We start from the raw sequence: 12,920 nt of genomic DNA, 5'->3' as shown, positions 1-12,920 counted from the left end.
CCTACAGCATTATCAGTCAGAATGATTTGTGGTGATTGTACACAGGATGTTTTATCATTTTACCTACGTCCTTAGACAAGTTCTGCTTCAGTGAGACACTATCAGACAGGGATGGGGATAAATCCTTTTTTACAATTCATCTGATAGCTATTTCTCATTTTTATGACCAATCAGATTTTGTTAATTTGTTATGTCCAGTGAGGGTCTTGATGATTTTGATGCTTCTTCTAATATCCTTAGAGATGCTGAACAACTACTTTATGTTCACTGGAATCACTAAGTTTCCCAGGATGTATCCCTGAATACATTGACAAGGTGGGTACAAAACTGATCCATATCACTTATTTTGAACTCTTTTTGGAAGAGAGAAATCTTCTGTGAGTCACATCTAATAAAATATCTTACATTTCTATCATCTAAGTGGCTTAGTTGAATTGTTTGCTGGAGGACGTTGTGCAAGCAAGTATGTGGATCTCCTCCAGTACTGGCAGCATGGCTTCCAGTACCTCGCCCACTTTATTCTGCACTAGTGATTGACAGGTTGGCCACTCTGGAACATGCATCTTCTGTAATCTCCCTGATTCCAGTGCGTAGACCTTCTCCAATACTTTTATCTCACAATACTTGAACGATTTGGCAGTATCTTCATCTAAAGATTTTTAATTATACCATGCAGCTACCTTAACTACTTTTGTTAAATTATAACAGAGGAGGTGAGTATTCATTTTTACACTTGTCTCTACTTTAATTTTCTGTGACCCTTACCATGTTTTCACAAGATCTCTCTCTGCTATTATCAAACCAATCCTCAACAGCAACCACTAATTTGATGTACTTTATCTAGGTTAATACATGCTCTATAGAAATGAGGTGTTCTGTTAGACCACCTGTAGACTGACTGGTTGGTATTACTGTATAATGCTGGACTGCCTCTCAATAACTATGATGAGTAAAACGTAAGGGTATATTGCCTGTTCCTTCAGATTTTTGGAAACATTGGGGTTGGTTTGCTTCTAAAAAGTGAACTGTTTTTCAGGATTTCCCAATTTGCATTACTCTACAGATTGTACTAGTGGAGTTAAAGAGTCCTTACCACACCCAATTTCCAGCCACCAGGGTGATGGATAGATGCTTTTCCTCCAGAGTGCTATAGTGGATTTCATCCACACTTGGAGAAGAGAGCAAAGTTGAAGGTTCTCCTTCCAGGGTTTCTGGATCTTTTTCCCAGTTGTCAGTAGGAGAAGCACCAGCCTACTTGTAATACCAATCCAAATTAAACTCTTGCATATCTAGTTGATTTGAGCATTGTTCTTGTTTGATCAATATAGATTCAGTACATTGTTCATGGAAGAGAGTCTGTTTTCTCCTCTTATTTCTGAATGCAGAGTGGTTTCATTCTGGGTCCCCTGGTTGAGCATAGTCTGTTTTATATCCTCCTCATAATTCTAGGGGCAAGAGGAATTTGCCTTGTCTACACTGTTATGGAGTGAGGATGAGTGTTTATAATTCCAGATAAATTGTATTTCCTCATGTTAAGTAAGGCATATGAGATCCTATTATTCTGAGCCTTGGAAATCTCCTTTTGGACTTCTTCAGGTTGAGGAAAATGTTTGTCCACTTTGGTGTCTTTTATCTTCTCATGATTCTAGTTAATCGTATTACATTGCTTTGTAGCTATAGGTTGGGATGCTCTCATAAAGTGTGTAAATATATACATGTTAGAGAAAAGTAATACCAATAAAGTTAAGTAAACAAAATCAAAAGGAAGGACTGCATTAAAAACAGCAAATCTAAACTTCTGCCTAGTTATATTAGTTTGTTATAACCTAGAAACAAGCCTCCCCAAAAAATGCTGCATTCATTGAAAAGATCCCATGGTTCAAGCTATAATGTGGGATATAAAATATACCCTAGGTTTTGGAGGTGACTGAAGAAGTAGGACCCACATTGCATTTTAACACCATCTATCAGTCATAATCTCAATTCACCAAACTCACATAAATGAATATAATAAAGGAGTAGCAACAGATATAGAAATATAAATTAGGAGAATGAGTTGTGGGTGCTCAAGCCTACAACATATCATATATGTATCACCCTTCACAGCCTGCAGACAGTTGTGGAAAGGTGACTGCTTTCTAAAGTAAAGAAGAAGAAAATATTAATTGAAAAATAAGAATAAGAAAAATAAGACTAACATTTGAGGGTGAGTTAAAAACTTACCCCTTGAACTTGGCATTACATCACTCATCGTGGTACAAAGGCACTGATTGGTAGCCTAGTAAATGAATTAAACTAGTATGAAGAGTCCCATCCACTTATTTAAATAAACTAGTATAGATCTCAACCACCACCCATTTATTAAGTCTACTGTGACTTTCATGCTCTAAACAAGCCTTTATATGTGGCAAGGTGTACATCTGCATAAAGTAGTACCAAGTTGTTAAATGGACTTATTCTTAATTAAAAATAGTTATTAGAAATTTTAAGTAAATTTTCCCTAATTTTCATTTCTTCATATTTATTTAATACATGCTTACATATGTTACAGAATAGTTTAAAGTTGCTTTGTGAAATGAATTAACTATTAATTTTTGTATCAGTATTTTAACAGTACTGATAAAATATTACAACTTATTACAAATTTAACAATATCTGAATAATTGCAAAGTTGTAATGCTTATAACAGAAGGGTATGGTACATTACTATTAAAAGAGAGTAAACCATAAACTGGAAAGGCAAAATATTTTATTTTATAAAAAATATTTACATTGATATCCTTATAAATTATTGTAATTTTTAAATCTTAAATAATGTGCTTCTATATTAGATATTGAAGTATTTTCATTGTTTATCATTATGCTCAGTAACAGGGGAAAATTTAGTTATTTTTTGAGTCATATTAAACCTCACAGTAATTTAATTTGTAAACAGTATAAACAAAACATCTTGAAAGGAAAAAACTAGAACTGTGTAGAAGAAAAGGTAAATCTTGCTGGTTACCTGTGCCATCAAAGGTGGATGGAAGTTATGTGAGCTCTTTGTGTTTATCAGCAAGATTTCTGCACCTCAGTGGCACAGCAATATGTCTGTGGACTTATAATGCTAGAATCTTGGTGGGCAGAACACAGACAGCTTATTGTGTAGCTGTGTGCTTAACTTTAAAAACAAACACATCAATAAACAGCAGCAAGGTTTCTTGAAAACAAGTGAATGGATGTGGATGAAAGTTGTATATATTTAAACTAGACTCAGCTTAGAAGTGATTACTGTCTTGAGAGGCAAGGTTATGAAAATCTAACAAATCTCCTTCTGTAAACATGGCTAATTTTTTACACAATATTTGCTCTATAACTCAGTCAAAAAGCATTGAATTTTAATGAAACTTTTTGGATATATGTAGAATATTATTCCTCATTGTTTTACCAAAAATGTTGCATGTACATATCCACATATAATGATGCATATATGGATGCACTTTTGTATTTTTTGAGAACCGTGTATGATAAATGGTGTGTGGCAGACATATGCACTCTATTGAGTGCTGTGTACTTTATAACAGGCTTCATAGTTGCAATTTTAAAATTCATATGAATTCTTAACTGTTGCTTGTTTTCACCTGCATTCTCACTGCATGTAAATTGTCATGATAGGATAAAAAATTCAGTTAGCATTACTAATAAATCTTCAAAATATATTTAGGTTTTGTACAATAAGACAAAACTATTTCATCAAGCTCTCTTGAAAATAATGCATTTCAGTATTTCAAGGAAATTTCAATAGAACTACAGTTATATTAATTAAACTTTTAAGAATAATTTAATTTTACTTAATGTTCCACATGTAGCAACTTAAAATTCTACAACTGTGATATATTAACAGTTGGCTTTGTTCCTAAAGCATTCAAATTTATTAAAATACAAATGAAACCCAATCTCGTTGATTATATACATTCCTTAAAAATTCTATATTTGAGAGGATTCACATTTTTTAAGGGTTGAAACTTCGTTATTCTAAATCAAATGGACAATTTTATCATAAGTTTAGATTTAAAAAGATAAATAGGCACTTGCTAAAACATTGTTACTTGAGATATTTGTATATTTAGGTACACACAAATTCTTGAAAATAATTAGAAACTTAAATTTTTTTAACAGATATACTTATCAGTTTCACTTACACAAGTTTTGGAAATAAGTAAGATACCACACAAAACATTTTAAGGAAAATATTTTCAATTTTATGTATAAAACATTTAATCTTGCTCCATGTTCTCTGTGTAAAATAGTTTAAGTAGAAATCATTTTGTGTTATTAATACATTTACACATTTCTTCATGTAAGTATAATATCTCTAGTTAGCTAGATAACATGACAATGCTACTCATGTCAGGTTGAAGACTTAAACTTTGTTACTATTGTGACCAGCGTTTTTGTTTAATATGTTTATCTTTTAATTTAAGACACCGAAAGAATAGTACTGTCATTGCTCGCTCCAGTCAGCCATCTGTAGGATGGTTAGGATGGCGTAGTCAGCAGGATGAACATCTTTTACAAGCCATAATAGATGCTTATGTTATTGATTCAAAAAGAAATCCCACTCTTGTTCAAAATAGTCCAGAAGTAACTTGTCAGCATCGTACTCAGTCTGAAACAACTGGTAAATCTTATAATTTTTCTATATAATTTATTTTTTCAATTTTTGTTAGTTAATTTAGATTTGAATTTTAAATTTAATGTTAAATAGCACATAAGATTAACCTGAAGATGATCTAAAAAGGTTGAAACATTGTTATGTACTTTATTTTAATTAAAGTTTTAATACCCATACCAGCTGTCTTGAGAATGCATAATGACCAACTTCCTCAGCAGTAGTCCTTGAATAATTTTTTTAACATTAGTCAATATCCATGAATATTAAAACATACTTAGTGTACAGAATGAAGCCCAGAGTTGCTAAAATATTCAAGTAACATCTTTATTTAATCAAATCTTAACATGTCATATTCTGTTTTTAACTTATTACATATTTGCTTGCTGTTAGTCAGAAGTGAGAATTGTGCCATTTAAGTATACATTTTCTGAAAACCTTTACTTAAACCTTAAACATTAATTTTCTTATTCTTATGTAACTAAACACACCTTAAGTTTAGTGTAATGAAAGTTTAAATTAATTTCTAATAGTTAACATACAAGTGTAAAAGATGCTTAATGAAAGCTGTTTTAATTCCTTTGATATTACATTGATTCAAGATGGCTCAAAACATAACAGACAAAACTGAATATTGAACATAACAGGAGGATTATACTCTGAGTCATAAACTGTCCAGATAAACTAAACTCAGTACCAGATATTGCTTGTGTTTTCTTTTTTTAAAGATCACAAATGAATCTCCTTGACTATTTATAATTCTTAACTAATAATAATAATCACAAATCAGTCAACTACTATTTTTGTGACATAGCTATTCCCAGGAATCCAATGTCTACAAGACACATTTACTTAATATTATAACTAATGCTGTAAATTGGTAACTTTATCCCCTACTAAAATTATCTCAGGAACTGCCAGAGTATTTTATTTTCAGATTTTAAAACCAAGCTAAACTATGCTTTTGTGTTTAAATAAAAAGATAAAAACTTTGAAATGGAGGCATTTTTATCATAAAAAGCAATACAATTGTTATTGAGTTGTACAATTTGTTAACTTTTTTCATGCTTTACATTGTGTTTATGCCCTAATAAAAGTCAAAGTATTTTATTCTTTGAGTTACTATTAATGCTATCAATAGATTATTAATACTTCATTGTTAATACTTTTTTATCTGTGGTTAATTTTGTACTTTAATTTGTAACACAGAAATCCAAAGTTGGAAATCATCTTTAATGACCAACAAACTATGGATTCTTGATGCTCGTTCTTATACTGCAGCTGTAGCCAATCGAGCTAAGGGAGGTGGCTGTGAATGTCCAGAATATTATCCTAATTGTGAAATCAAGTTCTTGAATCTTGCCAATATTCACAGCATACGTAAAAGCTTTCATAGTCTACGAATCCTGTGTATGCTGTCAACAGCCCAGGAAACGTTAGTATTACATTTGGCTCTTGGTACATATTATAATTTATTTCAGACAAGTCTCTGATTATTGTGTTATGTATGGTACTTATCACAATTTCAAATAGCCAGAAATTTTAATTTTAACTTAGAAGTTAATTGAATGCTAGTTTGTCTCAAATTTATGAAATTTGCCAACAAGATTGATACACACAATTTTCTTTCTTAACACAAATATATTTTAATATACAAATAACAATACAATTTATAGTAATGGTTATTAGAAATAACTGTATATTTACAAGAGGTTTTACAAACAATACTGAATATTTTATCTGGTCTGGAACTGAATATTTTATCAATGGTTCATGACAAATGAATAATTCAATGTTAAGTTCAATTAATGGGTAAGGTATATCTCTCTTCTCACATGAAAGTTTTTCTGATGAAATCATGTGATGTTTTCATGGAAATACTAACATCCAAAGTTAATTCACTGAAGTTAAACAGTTTGTAATGTTCAAATATTGTAAACATTCACAGTCAAATATTATCTGCTGTTTTTTGATTAGTAAATATTTAGCACAATTATAGCTTCTGAGGTTTATAGTATATTGATTGTAGCAAACCAACAATATATTAAAACTGCCTCCCCATGTGTCAATTTATAATCTTTAAGACAATGTTCTGAAAAGTTCACTTGGTAACAATACTGGCAATCACTTGTATTACATGTACACGTTGATTCTTATGCTGGAGAATCTTCTACAAATTTAGAGAAGAGGCAGGACTTTTACAATACATGTTTGACAATATAAGTTATACACAGTAAATGGAAACAAACATAGATATTAAAATAAATGTATAACAGTAAATCCATTACAACCTCCTCTGATAATGCCCTTTACAAAAACAAAAGCAGAAATAAAACTTCTGAGTTTCCATGTATAAACCACTGAACCAGGACTTATCTCTGTATTTCTCAATTTTTTTAAAAAATAAAATCAAGTTATCAAGCGGTATCAGACACACCTAAAGTTCTTGGTAATGCTAATGGGCACCTTGGTCCAAAGGTCTTGACAGCAGAGAAATAACATTGGAGGTCAAGGGGGAAAATGTAATTTAATCTGTATAACATTAAATGTTGAACATTTTAAGTACATTTCATTTATTTATTTTAACACTTTCACCTTGGCTCATTCTTCTGTTTTAAACAATTGCATTTTTTTAAAACAATGATTATTTTATACACAATTCCAAAAATGAGACTGTTTCCAGTCTTAAAACTACAATAAAATACAAATAACTTACAAACTTACAATAATAATTCGAAGCTGAATTATTATTTTCTTTTAGTTTTTTCTCAATACATGCAAAAGTTTTTTTCACAGCTACTTTGGTGAACATTAACACAGCATCAAGTGACACCAAAATATTTCTTAATCTAAAATTATGTGCTCATTTCTCTTCACAACTTTAAACAAATTCTTAACTGTGTACTTTATATACTTATTTTTATCCCTTAAAAATGCATGTCACAAGATTTCAATGAGTTGCATTCAAAACGTAATTCTCACAACTTAAACTACTTTCTTATCATGGTATATGAATAACTTTGACATAAAAATGAAGCTAATAACCCAAATCTTAATAGTATATATGTTTTAAGTTCTTCATTTTAAAGGTAATATTAATACAAAATCTTGAATTTCACATAGTATGGGAATTTTGACATTTTCTTTACAGATGTCTCTGTTTTCCAATTTATCTGTTACCCCTTCAAGAAGTACAAAATTTATTGTAAATTATTCAGTATAATGTTTTCACTACTTAGGCAAAGCATAAGATTTTCTTCTTATTTAGTTATAGTGCTGTAAAATAGAAAATTGGACCCCTCTTGCCATGTCCACTTGTTACATCTGGTTTTTCAGAAATTGCCTTTTAGTTATCTTTAATACTGCATTATTTGTAGCCAATAGAAATTCAAAATTTTAATCTGTCAAATAATGTATTATAGTACATTGATTTCAGTACAGAGAATTGTCTATTATGCTTCCACTCCAAACTTTATTTTTTTGGGAAACGCATCAGTGAGCTTACCTCTTGTGGCATAGTAAGAAAGCCAGAAAAATTGTGATAGTTATGGAACATTATCTAATTTTTGCATATTATCATTCTGTGTTCTTTAGTGCATTACTTAATTAAATAAAAATTAGTTAGTGCAATAGTACCACTGATATAAAAAATAGGGTTAAGTTTTATCAATAGTTGGTAGCAAAAAAAAAAAAGGAATATTCAAGTAAATATATACTTTTTCTTGTTTTTCATGTGTATTTTTTATTTATTATTATAGAAGTAACTAAACTGATAAAATAGATATCTTTTAAGACTAGATTAGGTGAAATAAATAATAATAATAAATGTTTATCTAGTATTGTTGTGAACAACTCATGAGTAGTTCATGCATTATGTACTTTGATAGGGTAACATGACCTGCATGTTCACCAAGTAATTTACAACTTTGGCAGAAATATTAGTTCAAAGGAATGCAAAACAAAATTTAAGTAAAAACAGATGTATACTCATGTAACTTTAAATGTATTTATGACAGACATATTTGGTTTCATGTTACAGTTTAAAGTAATTCTAGAAAGAAAAAGGTACTTCAGATTTATTTTGATTTATATGTATGTGTGTGTGTGGTTGTTACAATGTTGGTCAAATTGACCAGCCTTGTATGGTAAAGTATAAAGTTTTACTGGAAAAACATTTAAAATTTATTTAAGAAATAACACAAAATTTGAAATCGTTTAAATGAAAAAAAGTATTTTTGATCTTAATATGAAAATAATTTTGCACTTGGAACAGCCAACACATTGACACTGTATGTACACAGAGAAATATTTAGTAAAAATACCTCATTAAAAATTCTGCTTCTTTGTCTATAAATAACTCTTAATGATTAATGAAATCTTGTAAAATTTTATGAAGATAAACAAAATATATTAAAGCTATAGTATTAAAACCATAAAGGTCTGTTTGAGGACATGAACTCAACTTATTTGACTGAGCTATAGGAAGAGAGTTAAATGAACAGTAAATTTTGTATCATTAAAACCTAGATATAATGTTTTCCTTTGCTGCTGAGTACCAAAATTATTGAAATTTGAGCAAACCCTATCACACCATATTGTCTGCCACTATTCTCAAGTAACTTTTTCATCAATTATTAGTTTATGCATCTGATCAACTGCAGAGTATGACTTGTACTGACATGGAAAGCTACTGGGGCAGTATTTATTTTTTACCATCATTTAGTGCCAAGTTTTTGTTGTTTTATTTTTGGCCTTTTGCCAGGTGATTTTGTGTTTGAGTTTTCCTTCTCAAGTTATGTTCTCAATTATGCTTTACATCTGAATGTATGTGTTACTTTATAATTCAGTTCTCATTGGAGTTAATTATTCTCTTTTTTTCATTTCTCACCCCCTCTAGGAAGGCCCTAGAAGTGTTTCTCTCTCTTCTTTTTGTGGTGTGTTATTGTCCTTTGGTGTTTGCTTTTCTGATTAAAGTTTGTTAATGTTTTGCTATTTTAGATTGTAGAACTACTTTATTCAGTTATGGTCATCACTTTCTGATTTTGATTTGTCTAAAAATAATAATGATGTGCATTCTCATTTAATTATGCGTATCATGACTAGTCTTCTATTCTAAAGTAGAAGATTTACATGCATCAGGCAGATATTTTTTAACTTGCTCACTTTGGCCTCCATCCTATACCTGACCAGTAAGATTAGGGATTTTCTTTAAGGTATGTGTTAAGGAGATATTAATTCAGGTGCTAATTTACTGTATGGTCAGGCTTGCTAGTATGGCATTTAGACATGCACATCCTTAAATAGCTGTCAGATGTAAACTTATCTTTAGTTGTTTCTCTCTGGGGATACACTTTCACTCTCCAGTTCAGGTTTTCCATCAGAACTGTTTAGGGACTGAGATTGATTATTCTGCTGTTGTTACTGTTCAGAATATAGGATTTGTTTGCAGGACAACCTTTACTTTAGATACTGCCATTTTTTATAACTGATGTGTTGGTTTCTTTTGATTATATCACATTTTTATTTTCAGGATATAAGGCCAATATGTGGATTGTGTTTACTGTCTGTTGAGGATATAGTATTGTTTTGGAGAAACCTTCAAATTTATCCTTAAAAGAAACTCATAAGTACTTTCCTTGAGTACGTGTGGAAGTGATGAAACTTTGTAGAGTGAATGGCAACTGCCTGTTGTGGAGACACAAGTGTAGAGGACGATGTTTTGAAAGTCTTCCACTTTTCCTCTTCAGGTCAGTTTGTGTGTAAAGTATTCTTGGTCTTTTACAGTGTCCTGGTGGATTGTAGAGAGCATGTTATGATTGGTTGGATTATCACTGTTTCTGATTGGAGGAGATGTTTCCTGTAGATTTAACCAATGGTAGCCACAGGTTCCTCACCTTTAATCTGGAATCTCTGTTTAGTGAAAGTTTAATAGTGTTAATATAAAATGATTCTTTGATTTTTCTTGTCTTTCAGAATTTGTATGTGTTAATGATTTTAGTTTTCTCTCACTTTATTTTGTGTCCAGTTGATGTGGTGTGCTGTACAATGGCTGAATTTTGTGTTTTAATGGGTCTTGTGCTATCTTCATGTTCTTTTATTCTTGTCATGAGTTTTCTTCCCATTTCTCCAATGTATGTATCGTTGCAGGAACACAGAATTTCGTAGATGACATTTTTGAGACTCTCCTTGGTAGGTCGTTATTGTTGTTTTTTACCAGAATGGACCTTAAGGTATTGTAGGATTTCCACAGGACTTCTATGTTAAATTTCATGGCTATGCATTTGAGTTTTTCACTGAAATGTTGTAGGTATGGTAGGTAACTGGTGGTAGTGGTGGTGACTTTCTGATCTTTTCTTTCGGTCATGGTCTTCTTCAAAGAAGTTTTGATGAAGCAGGGGGTGTAAACATTCTGTTTAAAAGTGTCTGAGATCTTTTGGCATTCTGCTTCAATGGATGTCTTATTGCAAATGTTTTCTGCTTTCTTGTTTAGGCATTGAAGTATACCACGTTTTATTAAGGTTGGATGATAGGACTGGAAGTGCAGGGTGGGTTTTCTGTATACACTTGAGATGATTTGACTTGTTTGTTTGCTGATGAGTATGTCAAGAAATGGTAGACTGTTTTGTTCCTCAATTTCAACAGTGAAGTGGATTATTTTGTTTACGGAATTGAGATGGTCTAAGAAGGCTGGTAAGTTTTCATGACCGTGAGGCCAAATAACAAAGGTGTTGTCTCCATAATGTCTGTAGAAACTTGGTTTTATAGGTGTGGATGAAAGGGCTAAAGTTTCTTCAAAGTCTTTCATGAAAATGTCTGCTAGGATTGGAGAGAGTTGTGATTCCATATCTAGATTATTTGTTTGTTTGTAGAATTCCTCATTGTATTGGATTGTATAGGTTGATTGTAGGCAAATAGTTGTTAGTTCCATAATAGTGTTTATTTACATATCTGTTCTGTGTGGTAGAGAGTTGTCATTCAGCAGTTGTTGTCTGGTGATGTGAAGGGTTTCTGAGGTTGAAACTTTGGTAAATAAATATGTGATGTCAAAACTGATCAATAATATCTTGGCATTTGATGTGTAGCTTTCTGAGTTATCCTATGAAATCTGCCAAGATCTGAATGTGATGTTCAGTGTTTCCTCATAGTGGAGATAAGATAAGTACTAAGAAAGTAGCCAGTTGATGGCATCTGAGTTTTGAGCACTGACAATAGGCCTTAAAGGTAAATTAGGTTTGTGTACCTTAGGTAGTCCGTAGACTAAGGAGGGAAATTTTTCTTGGATCTTAAGTCTTTGGCTAATTTTTCATTGATTAAGTTTTGTTTCCTTAGTTTTTTCAGTGTTCTATTGATGAGTCTCTCTGTCTTTTCTGTTTGATCTTTGTCTCATAATCGTTGACATTTAGGATGACTATACTATTTCTTTTGTCTGCTGGTAGAATCTCAATGTTGTTGAGTTGTTTTAGACAGTTCAGTGTGCTGCATTCATGTTAAGTGATGTTGAGGATGGTGTAAGTTTGATGTTGGAATTGTTCAGCCTTCTTACTTACATATGTTTGTGCCAGTAAAGAATTATTCTAGAAGACAACACATGTCACATAATTATACGTGAAAGCTGTATATTGGTGAACCTGTCTATAAGATACACATAATTTAAGAATTATAACAAACGTGGATTAAAAAATTCATTTGTAACACCTTGTTTGAGCACAAAGTAGTGATATCCAATAACTAAAAGTAATTATTTGTAAATGATTCGAGGCACTATTTTTTTTATGAAGCCAACGTGATCTGAAAATATTAAATGAGTATGCATAGGCTCCACTTAATATTACCAACAACTAACATAAAAAATATTTAACCTTTTGTTTTTTTGCCTTACTTGTTGTCATTAAAGTGCATTAGTTTGTAAGTTATATTAATTTTTTTGAACAATAAAGAGACCCTATGCTTAAATAGAGATCTACATTTTTGAAAGCAGATTTTCTGCTCAAAATACAGATCTGCATAATGCTTGCAACTTTCTGTGATATTTCACAAATTAAGAACATTTTATCTGATGTCATTTTTGATCATTCAAAGTGTGTTGGAACCAGTGATGTATGATCATTAAGCACAAAGACAGATGGAAGTAGAAGCATGCAGTAACAGCAAATCAACCATCTACCAACATGGCCTGGCATGGCCGAGCGCGTAAGGTGTGCGACTCGTAATCCGAGGGTCGCGGGTTCGCGCCCGCGTCGCGCTAAACATGCTCGCCCTCCCAGCCGTG

The 12,920-nt window shown here is 31.6% G+C and overlaps 1 protein-coding gene across 5 annotated transcripts in view; it reads left to right on the top strand.

Annotated features, from left to right (window-relative positions):
• Positions 1 to 12,920, top strand: part of LOC143244297 (phosphatidylinositol-3,5-bisphosphate 3-phosphatase MTMR3-like) — a 116,280-nt gene that overhangs the window by 56,850 nt on the left and 46,510 nt on the right. For all 5 annotated transcript variants that reach the window (XM_076488689.1, XM_076488692.1, XM_076488690.1 and 2 more), the window contains 2 exons: positions 4,464 to 4,660; positions 5,861 to 6,086. In XM_076488689.1, coding sequence (XP_076344804.1) covers positions 4,464 to 4,660; positions 5,861 to 6,086 — 423 coding nt within the window. The remainder of the gene's footprint in view (positions 1 to 4,463; positions 4,661 to 5,860; positions 6,087 to 12,920) is intronic.

Source organism: Tachypleus tridentatus, chromosome 2, assembly GCF_004210375.1.
Source record: "Tachypleus tridentatus isolate NWPU-2018 chromosome 2, ASM421037v1, whole genome shotgun sequence".
NCBI classification, from domain to species: domain Eukaryota; kingdom Metazoa; phylum Arthropoda; class Merostomata; order Xiphosura; family Limulidae; genus Tachypleus; species Tachypleus tridentatus.
This window is presented reverse-complemented; position numbering and strand designations above follow the sequence as displayed.